The following is a 22465-nucleotide window of genomic DNA, read 5'->3' as shown; positions in this document are numbered from 1 at the left end:
GCATGAAGATATTAATTTACTGTCGGTTCTGTATGCTGCCCTCTCGTGCTAGCTCATCTGCCACTTCATTGCCAGCAACTCCAGAGTGACCTGGGACCCAGATCAGAGAAACTCTGTTATCACAACTCAGCGTGTTTAATGTTCTCTTGCAGTCATTAACCAGAACCGACACCGTTTCCACGGCTTGCAACGCCTGGAGAGCAACTTGACGGTCTGAGAACAGTCGTAGTGTCATGTTCTTTACCCCTCTCTCAAGAATGATTTTAGCTCCCACATCAATAGCAAATACTTCCGCCTGGAATACAGTACAGTACGTACCTAGGCTGTAGGCTCGCTTAATTCGAGGTGTCTGGCAGTATACTTCTGCCAGACAAGTTCACAAGGATAGTCTAGCTTTGTGCAAAACTCCATTCCATGAGAGGGTTTTGTCTAGGGTTACTCCTGGATATTTGACTTCCTTTGAAAAAGGAATTTCTTCACCTTGGATAGTTGGGCGTATTAGTCCATACAACTATCGTTTCCTGGTGAAGGGCACAAAAATTGTCTATGTAATATAGTGTAATGTAATGGGTCATACAACAGTCTATATTTTTGAACGAGGACACTGACATCCTTACAATAAACCGAGGGGTAAACCGCTAGTTCAAATTTTGTACACCTACTTCCCCTTTGACAAATAATTCCTTATACTTCCTACTTATATTCCTAGTATTTCCCTGTATTTCCGTGTATTTCCTCATAATTCCTTATACTTCCTGATACTTCCCCGTAATTCTTCTTACATACTTGTATCTCCTCTCCCTTCGGACGGCATATCCACGTGTGTATTTAAGTAAAACACCCAAATAAAAGTCAATAAAAATTAACATATATTCTTTGGCAAATAAAAACATTGAGTTTTTCTATATAAAAACAGAAAATAATAATACTGACCAAACAGATTTAAAGCTTTTTATAATTTTGTTTGAAAGCTTTGTATAATTTCTTTATTTCTACATCATCATGTCTGCTAATTTGAAATATGCCGTTACCAAGTAAATTAATGTTACCGTAAAATACATACTCTTCATCAACAACCGCGATGTCTGGTGTTTTCGGCCATACAAAAAAATCCAGCCACGGACAAATAGCCACGGACAAAACATATCAGAATGAAAATTGTTACTTCGAAATATGCATACAAGTTTTATCAAATAGTGTGCATTTAGTTCTACACAGAGGTAGGCGTTTAAGGTGATGAAATTATCGGTTAGTTTATATGTTTTGTGTTCTTTTATCCAATATCTCCATATGCGGAAGTAAAACACAGCGTGCCAAATATAATACAGTCGTTTTTCTAAAGATATGTTTTTATATAAAAAATAGAAAAAGTAAAAACTTTTTGTGAGAAATAATTAAATATTAAAATTTATTATTAAAGAGCAGACATGTTTCGAAACGATTGTTTCATCTTCAGTACTTTAAAATATATGCAAAATGATGGAAAAAATACAAAAATATAAATAAATTGGGAATATCTTAGTAAATTTTTCATAAGTTTATTTCCAATATTTCTAAATGTTTTATTTTCATTTTTAACAAAAAGAAAACCTATATAGAAATAATTTTATTTTTTAAGAAAATTTTGCTAAAAAAATTTACTAAGATATTCCCAATTTATTTATATTTTTGTATTTTTTCCATCATTTTGCATATATTTTAAAGTACTGAAGATGAAACAATCGTTTCGAAACATGTCTGCTCTTTAATAATAAATTTTAATATTTAATTATTTCTCACAAAAAATTTTTACTTTTTCTATTTTTTATATATTTTATTGAGAAATATGGAGAATTTCATCCCTTTTATATGTTTTTATTTAAGAATGCGTTTAATATGTAACTGATGACTTTCAAATACGAGATTGTGCCTTCTGAATCTTCTACGTTCTTCAGCAATTCCAATACTTCTAAGGATGTAATTTTTTCCACTGATTTGAAGTTCATTCGGTCTGTTGGATTTAGATCGGAAATCGTTAAAATATGTTTGTTTTTTGGTTGATTCTTCACTTGTTCTTCAATATGCGTTACGGATATAGTAAAATTTCCTATCGGCAAATAAATGTTGGCTTTAAGTAGGCGATTTCGTAGTTTAGTTCCGATATGAACCTCGTCTTGTGTAAAACATTGCCAGTTTTCAGGGTTAAATTCATTGTCTATGGGTATTTGAAACCACGGCCAATTAGGTTCCTGCGTTTGTTTGAAAGGAAGTTTTGCTCTTATACGCATAGACTGTAGAAGCCGCGTATCTCCATCAGAGGAGTAACCCAATATTTTTATTCCATAACGAATAGCTTCCTTTTCTAAATATTTCCATCGTTGAAGAACGTCTTTGTATATAAATGTGTTGTCAGTGCCATATACTGATAAACAATAAGCTGGTGCGTTTTGACACAGCGGTTGCGCCATTATTATTAGGAAATATTCCTGCATAACTCTTGATGAAGTCGCCAAATATGCATCTGTTACAGGCAAACCATTTTTAAGTGGCAGAGAAAATCCCATCACTGTATTGTTTCTAGAATTGTATTCAACTTTTCCCGTTATCCTGGTGGCGTCTTCAGCAATCCAAACAATCGAGGCAAGATTCCTTTCGTCCAGAAAAACTTTAAGATTTGCAAAGTCGAAACTGCCTTCATCAAAATACTTATTCTGATTGTTAACATATCTATTCGGGGTCGAAATTGTTGGGAGTGCGCCCTTTAAATTTGTATAAAGGACTTCATACAAAAGTCTACCACCAATGTAAAATAAATAAAGACTAAATTTTTTAATAACGTCGTCAAAAGTGTGTTTATATTTTGAACGTTTTGTATTTTTTAGGAAAATTTCACAAAGAATTTTTAGCAACCCTGTCACATTCTTTCACGCATTTTTCAATGAGAAATCGCTTTCCCCTCTAATTTTAAGAGTATCATCGATCTGATTAATTATTTCGGGATTAGCAGATAAAACATTTGTTGCGTCGTTTAGTAAAGAAAAAACTCTGTTATAAACAGTTGATTATTGTCAATATTGTCTCTTTTGCGTTTAGATCTTTCACTTCTTCCGTACTTTTCTAATTTCCATTTTGAAGAGCTAGTCTGGGGAAAATTATTACGAGTAACAATTTTTCGTATAGGAACTTGTGTAAGGGTGTCGTCGAGATTTCGGTCTTTGTTGGAGTTACACACTCGGTTACGCTGATTGATACTTCTGAGGAAACATTTTCTTTATCGGTTTCCGAGGCGGTTTCATTAAAGTAAATATTTTCAATACTCTTCAGACATTCATGATGAGATGTGTCAGTACGGTCAACAGGTGTTACGGAAATATTTTCTAGTATAATAATCTTTTGTGAATTATTTTCAACTGAAGAACTTGCACGTGAAGAACACGGATTTGGGTTCAACGTAAAATAATCAGTAATTGATGTTTCCCTGCGTTTACTTTCAACAATAGCTGGTGCATTAATTTGATCGTTCGTATGCGCAGTAATATGTTTACTTAAAAAATGTTTATGAACATTAGCATATAGCCGTCTTGGTTGACAAGTGTCTGTTTTGGACACCTTTTGGATTTTTCAACTTTGACCACAAAAGCAAGTCACAGTGCAAGAAAAATGTTCATCTAATCCTTTTTGAATTTTTAGGCTTATACCATTACATTTTGATTCAAATATTAACCATTGTTCCTGACTAACTTTTGTTTTAAGCCAGCACTTAAGAGCTTTTAATATAACGCACTTTTCTGTTTCCTGATCTGTAGCTGCAGTCTCACTTAATGGTTGTGCTGAGGGGGGTGGTAATGTCTGCTCAGAAATGTTTTCAGTTATGTCGGTTTGCGTAGACTGAGTCGATATTTTTCTCTCGTATTTGGATTTATAAAATTTGGAAATTAAAACTATTTGTTTTTTCGTGCCAGATAGCAATTTAAATTGCTGCGGATTATTTTTAAAAATCCCGTAAAACAAATTTTTTTCTTCCAAAGTTAGTAATTCATGGTAGTCATTTCTAATAAATGCTTCTATTTTTTCTAGATCATTTTCGTCAATCGTACCAAGCAGCACCTCATTATCAAATCCGCTAATAATAAGAATTTCCTTAACATTTTCATTTAATTGAAATTGTAGAAAATTTTCGGCCTCTTGAAAACAGCGATAGCGATTTGCCGTCATCCTGGCGCCTAATACAAAACAGAATTTACGAGCGAATTTAGTATCATTGACTCTTCACGATATGTTAATATAAATTTAAATTTTAATATGATACTCATTCAATCTTACCTTTGAATGAAAACGATGCTTCTACTAGTAACAATTCACACACCCTTTATGAAACAGAAACTGCGCACCTAATACTAGATCTAGCTTGTTTATGGAACATCGTAACTTCGATCGTTAGATATCGTGTTTAATCGTGTTCGATCGTGTTTCAATATATCCCCAAATTTCTCTAAATAATTTCCCGTACTTCCCCAATAATTCCCCGTACTGCCCCAAACTTCCTCGATAATTCCCCGTAATTCCTTGTATTTCCCCGTAATTACTCGCATCTCCTCATAATTCCCCAGACTTCCCCGTAATTCGTCGAACTTCCCCTATTTTGTACACCTACTTCCCCAGCGGTTTACCCCTCGCAATAAACATAGCTGTCACCTTCAGAGAAGAACACAATAACTTCAAAAGTAGCCAAAAAGCCATTTTTCTTGTACATAACCCTAAATATCTCTAAATAGAAATATATACATATATCACTTGCACGTGTACATATGGGCAACTTATTATACACCACTTCAGCCGGTCTATTGTTAACAGCAGGAAATAGTGTTATCAAATTAAAATCCTTCAAAGCGCTTTATCATTTTAATGTTCTGTACTTGTAAATTTGAGAATTTATTACAATTCTACAAGATCTACAAATCAAGATTATTTAATATACAGGCTGTTTCAATAATTAATGAATTTTTTTTCTTGTCATTAATTGATGTAATATTGTAATAATCCCTCAAAACATATTAATTTAAATTTACACCTGATTGATTTTTTAAATTTTGATATTTAATTATTATTCTTCTACAAAAATTAAGGGACGACCTAAATATGTTCAGAAATCTAATTATTAAGGACACCTCTATATTGCTTCCTACGTCCGATTTTAATTAAATAACTTGTACTCTTCAAAAGTTTGATCAATAAACTGATAAAACGGAGATAATTTAAAATTAAGGTTAAAAAGAGTATAACAAAATTTAAATATTTAAAAATTATAATAGATGTTATAATTTGGTTAAGTTAATATGTAGTCAGTAAAATAAATACAGTTTTCAGTTAATTTCTAACATTCTTAGATGTTAATCTTTTCGGCAAATTTGAAAAGTACTTATTAATTATTTCAAAACCGGATATCGATTACATAATTGATCCAATTATGAGATAAAAAATTGTGGTATATAAGTTGTTCCGATTTTACAGTCACATCAGAGTTTACATTTTGTTTAACAATCAACTTCAACAATGAAAGGTGTGACCAATTTTAATAATAGGAATTATTTTTTTAAATAATCAATTTTTGGTCACAGCAACAGTAGCTGTTCTATTAGTATTGGGTGTTATTCAAATGGGCGCTGAACCTGACGGCGCTTGTCCAAGTACTGTTAATGCCTATGTAGATACTTTGCGTGATATTCGGGATTGCAGCAAGTTTTATTATTGTGTCTGGGTATATAAAGTAATAAACCACCTGCCCAGACGGCTTACATTTCAACACCGAATTAAATGTTTGCAATTGACCAAGCAATGCTAGATGCTCCACCGTAACCACAACCTCTCCACCCACCGAATCCACTACTACCCCTGCCCCGAACTGTGGTGAATGCTTATCTGTAACTTGCCCGTACACACCCGGGTTATTCTCAGAGTTCTTCCCACATCCTACAAATTGTGGCAGATATTGTACGTGCGATAACTACGGTGCAGTTCACGATATGCCTTGCCCATCGGGTTCACATTTCAACCCCAAACTAGATGTTTGCGATTGGCCAATTGATGTTCGATGTGAACCTGGTTCCACTGGTGCACCAACAAGTGATCCTACTACCGTTCCTGATTGCGGCAAATGTAACTTGCCCCTGCATTCCTGGACAATACCCAGTTTTCCATCCACATCCTGAAGAGTGTGGAAGATATTGTAACTGCGATAACAGCAAAATTCACGATATGCCTTGCCAACCAGGATTACACTTTAATCCCGAATTAAAAGCAGCAGAGTGTGAAGGTGGTCCCGTAACGCCAACACCTACTCTCACTGTCACACCAACAGTACCTACTCAAACTCTCGACTGTGGAATATGCGTATCAGTAACCTGCCCCTAGACTGGTGAATTCTCAGTTTTCCACCCTTATCCAGAAGATTGTGGAAGATATTGCTAATGGGATAACTACGGCACCGTCGCCTTGCCCAGTTGGATTACATTTCAATCCCAGCAAAAATGTATGCGACCACATAGCTGATGCTGGATGTGATCCATCCGCAGCAACTATTCCCACACCGACAGGTTGTGATCCTTTAACCGATGCTAAATGCGCAGTATGATAACTTGACATCGAATAATGAAATTTACAGATAGTTTTATGACTCACCTTGCAGCTATCGCCCACTTAATGAGCAGTCGGTGAATTTTCAAAATGGACTTGAAGAGATGGGTGATGTACTAAGCGGCATATCGTGGTTATAGATGACTTTAACGGGATGTTCTTTCAAACCGAGCAGCGTTAAGGGCTGAAAATGAAAGTCATTTCGTAATCACGCCGGGATTTGAGATATTTGAGGTTATGTACAAAAAAAGTTTGAAAGATTGAATCGTAAGGCATGGGTTACTGCATCAACATTTTTAGATTGGTTTAAAAATTGTTGATTTAGGTTTTAAAGCATTATTAATTGTAGATAATGTTGTAAATTAATGTCTGCGCATTCCAACATTAAGGTATTGTTTTCCCACCAAACACTACATCATTACTTCAGTCATTGGATTAGGGGATTATGAATACCTTTAAAGTGTACATTACACGTCTCTTGATCGAATTTATTCTTAAATAAAGGAGGAGGGAATAAAGAGGACAACATATTTGTGCTATTATGTGATCTACTAAAGTTATATATCATTATATAGAGTGGACAATTTTCTATAGGCTCTATATGGTCTCGGAGTTTTGTTCGTATCATATAAGAAAGTTATGACGCCGCCGCCGTAGACATTAGCATACGGCAATTATACGCGGTTTTCGCAGTTTTCGGGGGAGAAAATGTTTGTGCAGTCATGTGATTAAACTGAAAGTGATTTAATGCGCTCCTCATGTCAGTCATGAGTAATACGTGTCATTACCCGTTAAAAATCAATTGTATAACGAATAGATAATTCAATAGTTGTAGATAATAGTATATTATTCAAGAAGCGTATAATGGCGGCTGTTACCTACGAAGATGAAGTTGCAACATGAGCGAGCGAAGCGAGCGAGTGTTGTAATCTGAGTGGGTAACATCCATTATACGCAAGTTCATCTTCGTGGGTAACAGCCGTCATTATACACTTGTTGAATAATATACTATTATTCAATTATTTTGCCATATTTTAATTTGATTTGTCCGTATATTTTTCACTAACATAATTAAGTTGTAACTTTTATGGTTTCTATGGTTACATATCATAAATTGAACTTTAGAAAAAAGGTCCAATTTTTACATAAAAATGGGAATAATTAGTTAACTTCTATAGTTAGAGTATAAAATTCGTGCGATTTAATGCTTTGAACATATCCGACGCATTATTTATGCTGAGATAAGTTTGAAAATTCAGTAATAAAAATTTTTTTCCTCTTTGTAACTAGATCCGGGGACAAACTGTATATAAACTGATATTCATTTTTAAAGAGCTTTACATTGATGTATCACACATGTGCCAGAGGGTTGTATGGGTAAACTACCCCTTTCTTGCTTTTATTTAAAAATTACCTTATGATTCTAACGACATTTAGTACCCTTATAGTATGTTTAAAAGTGTTAGTTAAGATGTTGTCCCATTCGCCTAATAGCAACCCTGTGAATTTCCAATAAATAATATAAACGGTATAATCATTATCCTAGAATTTTATGTGTACTTTGCAGAGAAATCATAAGTTAGTCACAATTTTTCTTCTAAAATAAGACACAGATGATATTTAAATATAGATTTATCCTTTAGAAAAAAATAATGCTTGCTTAGGCATCTGGATCTAAGTCTAACTTGCTTTTTTTTACAACATGTCTAATTGATGATATATAAGGATCAGAGGTGTATAGTAACGTATTGAAAACATTTTGATTGGTGGCAATTTATTTCTAGCTTCTTGTGCATCTTTTGAAAGTTGTCCTATTGGTAATACAGCATATTTTGTATGTTGCTTTCACCGTGAATAAGTATTTTGTGTACTGAAGCAGGCTGTATTTATATAGATCTACATACAGTTCTGCTGTTTTATATGCGTATTCCCCAAACTTTTTGACATCTATGGTTCTTCCGCTGGCTAATGTTTGAAGAATTATGGAAAAACCTTTTCATTAAATCCTCATCTACTCCTGTAATATCTGCTGTGCAAGAAGGATTAGAAAAGAATCTTCTAGCAGTGTTACCATCGTTGGAGTTTCCAGTACCTTGTCGAGGATTATCAATAATTATACCTACTTCATCTTTAAATCGGTCTTGTACTTGTTTTTTCTTAGTCTCTTTTTCAATCTTGTTTAAAGGATCAATGGCAGATCATTTTTTAAATAAAAGATTGTACGAGATATGAAGAGAGACCAAATTTATATGTATGTATCTTCCCGAGATAGTCTTGTTACCTTCTCCAGATTATTCATTTCCGTTGGTTTGGCAAGGCAAAGAATACAAGTAGATGTAGAAGGAGTGTCTGTTAATGTGATGCATACTTTTCCATCGATCATTGTAAAAAATAATTGGTAGTTTGTACTAAATTGCTTAACACCTACCATTATAAGTGCTGGCGCTAACTTATCAATTTAGGACTCTATATTTGAAGCTAGACATCTGGTTCTCTCCGCAGTTTCTTTTGCAAACTCTATAGATATAGGTCTACAGAATCGAGTTGAAGAAGGAGTTGGGTTTTCCCATAATATTGTTGTGGATGTTTTGTCGGTTATACGCAAAGGGACTAATGATGAAATAAACAAATGAGAATCGGTTATTTAATCTGTTTCACCTGGTAGAATCTGTTTATATTGGCTTTGTCCAGAAGACCCATCACATCCCCACTTACACATTAATATGAGATCAGTTACCGTAAGATATTTTAACACTTCCTCTGATTGTGTTTTAAAAGTCTCTTGGTGGTGTGATCAAGTAAGCTTTGTAATGTTATACTGGCGCTTACTGGTGTGACAGTTATCTATGGAGGATTTGGGTAACAATCTTTCTTTGCGCTCTGAACTTGGTAATAACTAGATAATAATTTACATCGTTGTGTTGCAGCGTATGATCGTAATATATTATACTGATATCTAGATAGTCCTATATCTGCCATTAGAGCCAACGAATTTTCTTTACTCAATGGACTTTCGATACCTTCATTTTGGAATAATACTCGATAATGCAAATCTTGCTGGTCCGTTGATATATTTTTTATACTTTCAATAATATTTGCGTTCCTAATTTGGCCTTCTGTTCGTAGTCCTTGCCAAAATGCATGACGTAATTGGTCCAAACCTTCAGTCTGCAGCAAGCGAGTTGAATTTCTTCTCTTTGTCCTTTCACTGGAATCATCAAATTTTTTACACGGACGGCCTTTTTCTGAGATTACTCCAGACGTAGATAGTAGATTTTCCTCTTATAGATTCACAACGAAATCTTTATCTAACCATTCAGAATTTTGCTCTAAAAAACGTTCTTTCATTCTATGAGATGCAGACCATTTAATTTTGAAAGACGCCAGCAGACGTTGTTGAATATTTTGAACAACACAATTGAGATCTTCTTCAGATAAATTAAAACGTCCTGCGATATAATTACGAGCAGAAGAAATGTGATTGCCATGTTCAATAAACTCTAGGCATAATTCTTTGATTTTTATAACAAACTGAGACATTTTGCAGTATTTAGCAACTGAATTGAAGTATTACTACTAATTGTCGCGATATTTACACTCGTATTTATACATAAACCTAAAGAAAATGTTTTTCTTTGCGGTGTAGTCGAATATCAATATATGGAAAGAGACGAAGAGATTTTATTATGAGCAGATTCTACATTAAATGGGGAATCTTTTGATACCAAACTCTAGACGTAGATAGTTTTAGCTCACAACGATATGTCTACTCAAACATAAATTATTCATTAACTAGCAGTCTTACACAAAAGAAAATATAACAAGAAAACTAGCGAAGATAATGACAAAGTTAGTATATACAAAAAATTAGAAGTATTTCCGAAATGGTTTCTAAAATAAAAAGTTTTGAAGTTCTGCTAAATTTTCGGATTGTCCGACAGCGCGTAACTCTCTCGACTTTAACAGCGTTTTTTGCATACTTCTAATTTTTTACGGTTTAGATAATTAACACTTCCCCCTTCATTTGAAAATGCTTGATAAAATAGGTTTTGGCCAGCAAAACAGCGTTTCGCCCCACTGTGCGACGCCCTCCATTTTTTTTCGCCATGGATATCAAGATAGCGACAGGACAAAGCGATTTTAGATGAAGGAAAGATTTGTGTATTGGTGTATTTAATATTCCGCAATCTCTAAAAACAACGAAGATATCGACATGCAAATTAGAAAAACAAGGCTATAAGTTTGTTTGCCGGGAGATTTATAAATAGGTTTATGCGCATCATCGACTCGTATCACCGCCGCGTATAAAGTCGCGATCTTCAATGCGTTCCAATCAATAATAACATCTTCAAAACGCGCCGACGATTCTCGATCACGTCTAGATTGAAAAAACCCGCGTATCATCCCTTTGATGCGACGTAAAAAGACCGATAAGATATGGATCGGAGTGATGATCGATGATTAATGAGTAGTTTTGGATCATTACTAGATACCAGAAGAAACGTCTACTCGAAAAATTATTATAAAAATATTTAATAAAAAAAATTGAAATAAAATTAATTATCTGCATTTATTGAGCAGTAACAAATTCATCGAGTAATTACCTCTAATATCTCGTATTATGCGTAAATGGCATTTAGAATAATATCGTATTTATTGTAGCTGTTGTATAGAGAATTACTCTACCAGAATATGTATATTTTAATTCTTTTGATATGTCCAGAACCACACTCGACAATCAGAGGAAGTTAAATTAAAAGATAATTTTGACAAACATTTTGCTTCAAGGTTTTTGCATTGATAATGGAAAACCAAATTCGATTAAGATTTTATGAGTTTTATGAAAATTTTCTTCTACACATGGTTGCAAGTTGTAGGTATCAATTGGATGATAATTGGATGTCTTCGCACATTCTTCCTAAAGATTTTTTCAAGAATTAAACAACGTATTTAATGACTGCTTAAACACCTAACCAATTCCACAACTATAACAAGTATTGTAATTCAAAATTGACAAGTAGGTTTAAGTTAATTTAGATACTCCACGCAAATACAAAGCTATGTAGATAAGTCAACATATAAACCCAACCTAAATTCTATGTAAACCAACCCAAATCTAAATAAAGTCAACCCAACATTAAGCCAAAACAGTTCAACCAATAACACCAAACAATAATATAACATTCTTATTTATTTTAGGAATGTACGAAACTAAAGTAATGTGTTTCTGAAAATCGTACATGACGGAACTAATTCGTCCTATAACGTTTGAAAATCTCACAGATAATGCGCATTTGTTCTTTCTGACTATTCCCAAGTAGGTGAATTGAAATTTGGTTCTTAGAATGTTAATTAGAATAAATATTGGTGAAGACTATCTTCAAAAGGCTCTCGATGCAAAAAGTATTGGTTTATCTTATGAAAAAGCAGCGAAGATGTGTAATGTACCAAAGTCAACTCTTATTTATAACGAAAAGGAAAACACCAATGCAGAGGAAAATGGGCCACCAGCATTTTTAAATTCTGATGAAGAAAAACTACTGGTTAAATGGTTGTTTCATTCAGCAGATAGGGGTTACAAAAACCCAGTTGGAAAACACAAAATTTGGGTGAAAAGTTAAGTCAAGAATATTTTGCTCCATTTAAATCAATCAAAAAATATAAACATTATTTCGTGAAGAAAATAGTATGGAAAAATAATTAAAATGAATATTATATTAAGAATCGGTCAAACATTTATGGTTTTAAGGTTAAAGACTAGATATTATTGGTCAAATAATGTAATCAAAGTGGTCAAACACTAAATTCGAAATACTGTTTTCCTTTTTAATCTATTTTTGCATCATTTAAAAAACTAGTTTCAGAAGGTGGTGATTAGCCGAAACTAATAGGACCAATGGTTTTTTTAATTAAAGACCATTTTAAAAATACAGAAAACTTTACATATTATTTGTCCTAATTACTTCTGTTTAGTTAATGTGAAGGGTTTCTCGAAAAAACGAAATGTTTCGTAAATAAGACGATGTCCATCAGTATCAATGCCGCTATGTCTTTGATGTTTCAATTCCGAAGCGATCTTTAATTCCGTTAAGTTGAATGTTATTCGAATGTTATCGAATGTTATTAAAGAAGATAACGAACCCGATTGGCGGAGAGGAGCGGAGAGGAATTTTATGACTCAACTATACCTTGTGCAGAAACACATTTGTAAAGGCTAGCAGTGCAGTTTCAAGACATGGTGAATGGCGAAGTGGTTCCCGAAGTTTGGATAACAATGATCTAGAAACAATTGTTAGGAAAAACTGTCACAAATATCGACGGGTAACAGTCGCAAATTCACCAGGCTATATGGCTTAATATTGAAAACTTAACATACAGTGTGTTAATTAATTATCGTACCCGATGTCATCATTGCAAGTATGCAACCAATATCACAGAGCAATACGCACCATACGCAAATCGCGTATTGCAATAGCAATATTGTGATATTGGTTGCATACTTGCAATGATGACGTCGGGTACGATAATTAATTAACACACTGTATATTGAAATGAAGATATAAGAGAATAAATCTCAGAAAAGAAAGTAGCTATAAAATAAACAAGACAAGTTCTATCACAAACATCAATAAATTACACATACAGTGATACAATAAAGTCTCCATAAAAAAATATAGGAAAAAGTAAAAACTTTTTATGAGAAATACTAAAATATTTAATTTAATTAGTAAACATGTTTCGAAACTAATGTTTCATCTAATATAGGAAAACAGAAGAATTAACAAAAACGTTAAACGGAACATATATAACGAAAACGGTAAAAAATGAAGGTATCGGAGTTGAAAAAGTAAACTTACTTAAATTAATTTACAAATTGATGGAAAAATGTTAAGGTATGTTGGATTAGGTATAAGTTTAAGCTTTTCTTCTTAAACACAAAACATTTTAAAATTTACAAAAATCAAAAAATTAAATAAAAATCCTTTAAAACTTTCATTTTAACATAGGTTATTTTCCAAAAAAAATAAATATTAAATTCAATTAAATATTTTAGTATTTCTCATAAAAAGTTTTTACTTTTTCCTATATTTTTTTAATTATTTGAATAATATGGAGAATTTTATCAATTTTAAAGTCTACATACACCCCAGAAAATGATAATATCTCAGCTCCTGAAATGTAATTCAATAAATTTTTTAAACGAAGGATATTAGAAGTCTATATTATTTTAATACAAAGTCGAAATTGTTCGACTTGTGCTACGAAGTGAAGGCTACAGCAGTAGATTTAGTCGTATGTCTCTCAAGACGGCTAAACCCGAATTATTCTAGTTCTACGTCTTGTGTTAGTTCTAGTAATAGTGCAAAACTAGAATTAACACTAGACCCAGAACTAGAAAGTATCGGGCTTAGCCGCACGTCTCTCAAGACTGCTAAACTCAAATTATTCTAGTTCTAGGTGTTGTGTTAGCTCTTGTGCAAAACTAGAACTAACACTAGATTTAGAACTAGAAACATTCGGGTTTAGCCGCACGTCTCTCAAGACTGCTAAACCCGAATCATTCTAGTTCTAGGTCTTGTGTTAGTTCTAGGTCTTGTGTTAGTTCTAGTGATTGTGTTAGTGTAAAACTAGAACTAACACTAATACTAAATACTAATAAGTTTACCGTTTTAAGAGACGCACGGCTAAACGGAATGTTTTTAGTTCCACGTCTAGTGCTAGTGTTAGTCTAGTTTTATTTGTTATTCAGCGCTAGATAGTTGTATATTTCTTTTTGAGCTATAACGGACACTGATTGACTTTTTTTTAGGACTATATGCAGACTTTTTTGAGTTAAGGATATGATTATGTTTTGTGTTCCCCTTGATTAATAATAACCTATATAGTTTTAATGAAAAATATGCAAATAATATGGACTTCTTACATGTTTTGTTAAAAAATTTCATTGAATTACATTTCGAGAGCTGAGATATTATCATTTTCCGGGCTGTATGTAGACTTTATTGTGTCACTGTAAATTAACCCTTTAAAGACCGATTTTTTTTCAGATAAATGAACTAAAAAAAAAACTATTTTCTTAATAAAAAGAACAAAAATTTTGACAAATTAGGAACCAACAAAAGTCTGTTTAAAAAATAAACTTTATTTTCATAAATTAATGTTGTTTTTTAATTCAAAAAAATGTAAAAATAAAATGAAACTGAAAACTGCACTTTTTCAATGGATTTTATTTTATAATTTCAGTTCGACCGGTTTCCACCAACACTGAAATCAGTCCTACTACCTTCATTTCATTGACATGTTACAAAAATCGAGTCGTGTAATCACACGAGTACTGTAATTATGCTCTAGCCCACGTGTGATATACAACATTTTATCTACAATTGCTAAAAATTCTTTAAAAATCAATTTCCTTAAAAAGGTCTGTTTTGATATTTATAAAAATATTTTGAAACGATTGTTGACAATTTTGAATTAATGCCAGTTTCAATAACATGTTTACTCATCTGAAATAAGTGTTTCGAAATGTAAAAACATAACAATTAATGTTTATTAATAAATAGTGTTGTTTCTCTTTAAATAGGTAGCACTTTTTCTTTTGAATTGTTGCTCGTTGGCTAAAAATGCGTTACGTAATGAAACTAGTGCGGTAATGAACTTCATTACGTAACTCAAATCACCTCAAATGAGTGTGGTAATGATGACTTATCCAAGCAGTCGTAGATAAAAGTTTTTTACGTCCAGCTACGATAATCAAAGAATTTGATACTACTAATTGTTAATTTATTGTTATGAACAAATTATTAACATAAAATAACAAACATTTAATTGTTTTATCATTTCATGTTTAAATGTAAATTTATAACAGTACATTTGTTCAATATATGAGGTTATGTCAATGTGATGTTTAGATGATGGACATAATATTAAATGAATTCTAAATGTCATTATACTGAATTGGATCGTTTTATTAATTTATAAACTTTGGAACACGCAGTTTTCGAAAAAATATTGTTGTATACACCACAGCGAAATTCTTTTGTATTCTCGAATGATTTTTTTTGCGAGCTTTAACAATTTTCGTTCTCAAATGCAAAAGTGTCATTTCGCTATCTTGTATCAAAAATAACTAGTAGTATTTAATTTGTTAAAGTTTTTAATATTATTATAACTAGTTGTACTTTTTAATTTCATTTTTCCAACATGTCAATGAAATGAAGGTAGTAGGACTGATTTCAGTGTTGGTGAATTAAAACTGATGTTGTTCCTGAAGATGATTTTGAACTAAATCGAAACCGGTCGAATTATGAAATGAAATCCATTGAAAAAGTGCAGTTTTGAGTTTTATTCTACAAGATGGACAGAAATGATAATAACAATATAAATGTAAAAATGATGCATAGTTAGATACGTATTTGAAAAAATATATGTATACAAGAAAGTAATACGTAGAAAAATTGAAGTAATCAATAGTTTAATTCTGTATGGTAAACCTGGAAGTATGGTGAAACACATAACATGTTGCGTTACAAGGTAACAAGGTAATTACAAGGTTAATAATAATGAGATTCTCTCCTCTTTCTTTTTCCTTTGTCATCCTTTTTATTGCTACATACTATACACACTCTAGTAGGCTGTTTTTCTTTTCTGTTAGAGGAATACTATTTATGGCCATTTCAGAAGAAGTCGTTGCGCATTAAGATCTTAATAGACAGTAGTTGCAAAGTAAGTGCATTAGAGGGCTTTGTCAGACCCTAATTCATCACAGACGGTGTTAGATGACGTTTCCGATATTGAAACAATTTGAAAATGGTTTCCATGTTTTAGCTGATGTGCTATTCTGTTAAATTTGATGCTTTAATAGATTTTGAAAACTCCATTTTCCAAGAATACGCCTGGTAAAAAGTGGCTTACTTCTTTCCTAAATAGACACCCAGAAGCATTCAGAATATGTCAACAAGGCAAGGGGCAATGGTACTAAGGAAAAAATACGGAACTGGTTTAAGGAAGTTGAAATTTTATTCACAGAAGAAGAAATTTTAGCAATAAGGGATCCAGAGCGCATCTTTAATATGGATGAGACTTGTTTCTGTTTTGCTCCAAAAGGAGAACTCATAGGATTTGTACTTCAACAGCAGAGCTAAAAGTGATGTCATTTCTTAACACACCATAAACCGACAGTACGAAAAAGGAAAAAAGAATATACTCCAAGCAATATTACGTCTAACAAATGAGTGGAATATTTTGAATTCAAAGAGAAAGAGAAGAAAATTCAAGAAGAGCTGAAAATGGAAAGAAAGAAGAAAAGGGAAATCCAGAAAAATAAAGTAAAGGAAGCGCAGAAGGCAAAGAAGACAAAGGAAAACTGTTTAGAGGAAGAAGAGTAGAATGAAAGCGAGAGCAGCTTAGATGATATTGAGACAGAAAATCAAGACTACAGGAGTATGTTGCAAAAATTTTGTGTGTGTTGGATGACGATGAGTTTGAAATGCAATGTCTAAAAAGCTTAGATCAGACTAATTGTAAAACACATTTCAAAGTGTTAGACAATGACAAATGTGCCATTGAAGAAATCCTTGGAACGCTTCCAGAACCCAAACTGAAAAATGTTGGTCGAAAGATGACGCTTGTTTTCCGCAGTGCTGTAGACATATTTGAAAAACAATAAATGTATTCATCTCCTTAACTTTTATTGTATCTATGTGCCTAATAAAATCAAACATACATACAAACAATAAAAATACTTTATTGCGATTGATTTCTACGCAAACAAATTATGGTGGCCATAACTGGAAACTTTTATGGCCATAACAGCGGTTTTGATGGCCATAAATGAGGAAATTGATTGAAATTAATAATTGAAAATTATTTTTTGTGTTTTAAAATACTTGATACACAAATAAAATGGAAGGTGGTTATACGCAACAAGAGCTAAGAAACACTATTTTGATTTTTTTCTCGCATGTGTTCCAATTTTGAACTAAGGTACCGAATTTTAAATGTTGAAGAGTACTAAATGTAGCTATAACTGGTTTCTCAACCCTGAGAACCATTAGGGTACAACCAAAAGAAGATCCAAGAGATGTCCAAAAACTATTTAGGAATCAGGAATTCCAAAGACGATGTCCGAAAGAAACCTGGTACCAGGAGACTTGGAAGATCGCAAAGGCTGGCAGTTGGCAATCGAAAGGCAGATGACGCAATAAACCAAATAAATATATAAGAAAATTTTTCAATAATATAAAATCTATACTAAATATAAGTTTTTTAATGAAAAATAAAATTTTCTGGCATTATTTTAGCGTATTTTTTGAATATTGTAATTAGTTATAAATAAGTTACTTACGTATACATTGTGAAGCTCCAATCGATTTCATCTCTTCATTCTTTGTGCGTTTTCCACAAAAATTTACAGAGTACAGAAAAAAATGTACCCCACAATCAGTGCATTATAATATGCATATTGAATTAAATTTTTTTCATTCGCTTTTCAAAACAAAATTTAACTTCAATACCACGACGTTACAAATTTGAGTTGAGATTCTACCCAAACCGAAATCGTAATAATCATCCTAAAAACGAACGACCCTCTCCATTCGACAAACAAAGTGGATCTTCTCGTAAACACGCACATATATTGAATAGGAACAAGCGGGAGAGGAATCTGAATATTGATTTGTTAAAATCACGTACGCGTCTACATGGGCACTTCAAACAGCAGTAAATAGTATTATCCAATTAAAATCAAAGTAAAAACATGTTATAACATGTAGTAATACAGATCAAGATTACTTGTTGTTTGATATATAGGTGTTTTAATCACTCAACCTTATTCTCACTTTTTTATTTGGCGCTAAATAACTTAATTTTACGATGTAATCTATAATAAATGTTAATTTTAATATAGAATTGTTAAAAATTTAATGGTTTTTCGAAAGAAAAACGAGGTAATTTTCTGATTAATAAATTGGAAGTGAAATTATTTAGGACACCCGTATAACACCATCTCACTACTTCCGATAATAATTAAAAAAACACTTGAAAAGATTTCCTGTGATAACATTAACATAATTACTTGTAATACTTCAAAGGTTTGTGATCAAGGTACTGATAAATCGAAGATAATTTCATATATATTAAATTAAAAAAATTTTAATATTAAAAAAATAGTTGCAATAATATATCTACGAAATTCAACGAATCGACAAAATTAATAAGAAAAGTTTTAAATTTACTCTGCTTTTAGATGTATTTAAATACAATATTGAAAAAGATGATGTAATCAGATTTGAAGTGTGTGTTTAATGATACATTTATAAATTAATAGATTTAATAGTTTCCTAGTGAATCACATTTCTTCGTACTCCCTTATTTCAAGTGTATATAAAGACATTGACAACGAATTGAGAGTAATCTAAGGTCTTCATATACTTATATTTCCAAGATATTGTTTTCACAAATAATGAGTAATAATTAAAAAAAGCGGATATAGATTACAAAGTTGATCAAATAACAAGATAATAATTGGAGGTATATAAATTCTGCTCGTTCCCCGTTCAAATCAGAGTATAACTTCCGTTTAACAATTAACAACAGCAATGAAAGGTAGGAACATTTTTATATATCATTTATAATTTTTAATAATATTTTTTAATTGTAGCGATAGCTATTTTATTTATATTTGGTATTATTGGAATTGGCGCAGAGCCCGTTGGTGTCTGCCCAGGCACCCATGGTGACTACGTAGATTTTCTTATTGATGATAGTGATTGTACTAAGTTTTATTATTGCGTATGGGGTTCGCCGGTACTTTTTACCTGCCCAGATAACCTACATTTTAATCAAGAATTGGGTGTTTGCGATTGGCCCGATAATGCTGGGTGTGATGGGGGTGGAGTTGTAACCCCTACACCTACTGAAGAACCGACTGAAGAACCTACTGAAGAACCGACTGAAGAACCTACTGAAAAACCTACTGAAGGGCCTACTGAAACACCAACATCTCCTCCTGATTCTTCAGTATGCGATTCAGTAACCTGTCCATTTACTCCGGGCGATTTCCCCGTTTTCCATGCTCATCCCGAAGATTGCGGAAGATATTGTAAATGCGATAACTTCGGCACAGTTCATGATATGCCATGTCCACCTGGATTACATTTCAACACCGACTTAAATGTTTGCGATTGGCCCGAGAACGCTGGATGCGAGGGTGGCTCAGTAGAGACGCCTGCACCTACTGAAGAACCTACTGAAGAGCCTACTGAAGAACCTACTGAAGAACCTACTGAAGAACCTACTGAAGAACCTACTGAAGAACCTACTGAAGAACCTACTGAAGAACCTACTGAAGAACCTACTGAAGAACCTACTGAAGAACCTACTGAAGAACCTACTGAAGAACCTACTGAAGAACCTACTGAAGAACCTACTGAAGAGCCTACTGAAACACCAACATCTCCTCCTGATTCTTCAGCGTGCGATTCAGTAACCTGTCCATTTACTCCAGGTGATTTCCCCGTTTTCCATGCTCATCCCGAAGATTGCGGAAGATATTGTAAATGCGATAACTTCGGTACAGTTCATGACATGCCATGTCCACCTGGATTACATTTCAACACCGACTTAAATGTTTGCGATTGGCCCGAGAACGCTGGATGCGAAGGTGGCTCAGTAGAGACGCCTACTCCTACTCAAGAACCTACTGAAGAGCCTACTGAAGAGCCTACTGAAGAACCTACTGAAGAACCTACTGAAGAACCAACTGAAGAACCTACTGAAGAACCTACTGAAACACCTACTGAAACACCAACATCTCCTCCTGATTCTTCAGCGTGCGATTCAGTAACCTGTCCATTTACTCCAGGTGATTTCCCCGTTTTCCATGCTCATCCCGAAGACTGCGGAAGATATTGTAAATGCGATAACTTCGGTACAGTTCATGATATGCCATGTCCACCTGGATTACATTTCAACACCGACTTAAATGTTTGTGATTGGCCCGAGACCGCTGGATGCGAAGGTGGCTCGGTAGAGACGCCTACACCTACTGAAACACCTACCGAAACTCCTACTGAAACGCCCACTGAAACTCCTACTGAAACACCCACTGAAACACCAACAGAAACACCAACTGAGAAACCTACTGAAACGCCAACTGAAACACCAACATCTACCCCTGATTCTGGAAAGTGTGGATCAGTAACTTGCCCGTTTACTCCAGGTGATTTCCCCGTTTTCCATGCGCATCCCGAAGATTGCGGAAGATATTGTAAATGTGATAACTTTGGTACAGTTCATGACATGCCATGTCCAGATGGATTACATTTCAACACCGAATTAAATGTTTGCGATTGGCCCAACAACGCTGGATGCGACGGCTCAGTAGTAACTCCTACACCTACTGAAACGCCCACCTTAACACCAACTGTAACACCCACTGAAAAACCTACTGAAGCACCTACTGAAACACCTACATCAACCCCCGATTCTGGAAAATGTGGATCAGTAACTTGCCCGTACACTCCAGGTGATTTCCCTGTTTTCCATGCTCATCCCGAAGATTGCGGAAGATATTGTAAATGTGATAACTTTGGTACAGTTCATGACATGCCATGTCCAGATGGATTACATTTCAACACCGAATTAAATGTTTGCGATTGGCCCAACAACGCTGGATGTGACGGCTCAGTAGTAACCCCTACACCTACTGAAACGCCCACCTTAACACCAACTGTAACACCCACTGATAAACCTACTGAAGCACCTACTGAAACACCTACATCCACCCCCGATTCTGGAAAATGTGGATCAGTAACTTGCCCGTACACTCCAGGTGATTTCCCTGTTTTCCATGCTCATCCCGAAGATTGCGGAAGATATTGTAAATGTGATAACTTTGGTACAGTTCATGACATGCCATGTCCAGATGGATTACATTTCAACACCGAATTAAATGTTTGCGATTGGCCCAACAACGCTGGATGCGACGGCTCAGTAGTAACTCCTACACCTACTGAAACGCCCACCTTAACACCAACTGTAACACCTACTGAGAAACCAACTGAAAAACCTACTGAAGCACCAACTGATCCCACCCCAACAGATCCAACGCCAACAGATCCTACCCCAACAGATTCAACGACTGATTCAGGCGCTGGAAAATGTTCAACAGCATCATGTCCGAACCCCACTGGAGAATACCCCGTTTTCTTTGCACATCCCGAAGATTGTGAAAGATATTGCAAATGTGATAATTACGACATTGTACATGACATGCCGTGCCCACCTGGACTACATTTCAACACCGATTTAAATGTTTGCGATTGGCCAAATGATGCTGGATGTTCAATATAATAATATTTCTGAAACCGGACCTCTCTATATTTTTAATTCAATTTACTATTTAATTATCCGAATGGTTCTTAAAATTAGTATGTAAACGATATATATAATAAACGATTTGTAGCATTAGTAACAGATGCTTATTTCTGCTTTAACCATTACCTTTCCTTAGTCATAAGTAGAGCTCGAATTTTTATGCAGTCAGATTATAGGAAATATGCGCATAAATATGCAAGCTTTTTATTCAAAATATGCAAAAAATATGCAAAAATATGTGGAAATATGCAAACATATACTTTTTTCATAGTTGTTATCAATCTATTTCTATCACATTTTTTTATATGTTTTGCACTTTTCACATATTGTTCCATTTATTTTCTTCCTCTGACACGTTATTTTAAAAAAAATAATTAAAAAAGTTAGCCATAGATACTCTAACAGATGAAAATTTAATTCTGAGACTATAAAACAGATTCGTATTTTTTATTGTCGATTGTCTAGAAACATATGT

General features: G+C 33.7%; 1 protein-coding gene and 2 long non-coding RNA genes across 3 annotated transcripts in view; 1 reads left to right on the top strand and 2 right to left on the bottom strand.

The window, feature by feature from the left end:
* Positions 1-18213, bottom strand: part of LOC111419241 (uncharacterized) — a 39524-nt gene extending 21311 nt beyond the window's left edge. Inside the window, exons 1-2 of the long non-coding RNA XR_002706928.2 lie at positions 17960-18213; positions 6658-6796 (exon numbers count right to left, since the gene is read on the bottom strand). This is a non-coding gene — a long non-coding RNA (uncharacterized lncRNA). The remainder of the gene's footprint in view (positions 1-6657; positions 6797-17959) is intronic.
* LOC139430533 (uncharacterized) lies at positions 3267-4712 on the bottom strand. Its single transcript, XR_011640945.1, has 2 exons — positions 4303-4712; positions 3267-4202 (listed from the first exon to the last, which is right to left on the bottom strand). It is a non-coding gene; the product is annotated as an uncharacterized lncRNA (long non-coding RNA).
* Positions 18214-19144: 931 nt separating the features above from the next.
* Positions 19145-22075, top strand: LOC111419240 (cell surface glycoprotein 1-like). Its single transcript, XM_023052023.2, has 2 exons — positions 19145-19218; positions 19274-22075. Exons 1-2 carry the CDS (start codon positions 19212-19214, stop codon positions 21964-21966), a joined length of 2700 nt encoding a protein of 899 aa, XP_022907791.2. The 5' UTR covers positions 19145-19211; the 3' UTR covers positions 21967-22075.
* The last annotated feature ends 390 nt before the right edge of the window (positions 22076-22465 follow it).

This window comes from Onthophagus taurus, chromosome 7 (assembly GCF_036711975.1).
Source record: "Onthophagus taurus isolate NC chromosome 7, IU_Otau_3.0, whole genome shotgun sequence".
NCBI lineage: Eukaryota > Metazoa > Arthropoda > Insecta > Coleoptera > Scarabaeidae > Onthophagus > Onthophagus taurus.
The sequence above is the reverse complement of the archived record's forward strand: the minus strand, read 5'-3'. Positions and strand labels throughout refer to the sequence as shown.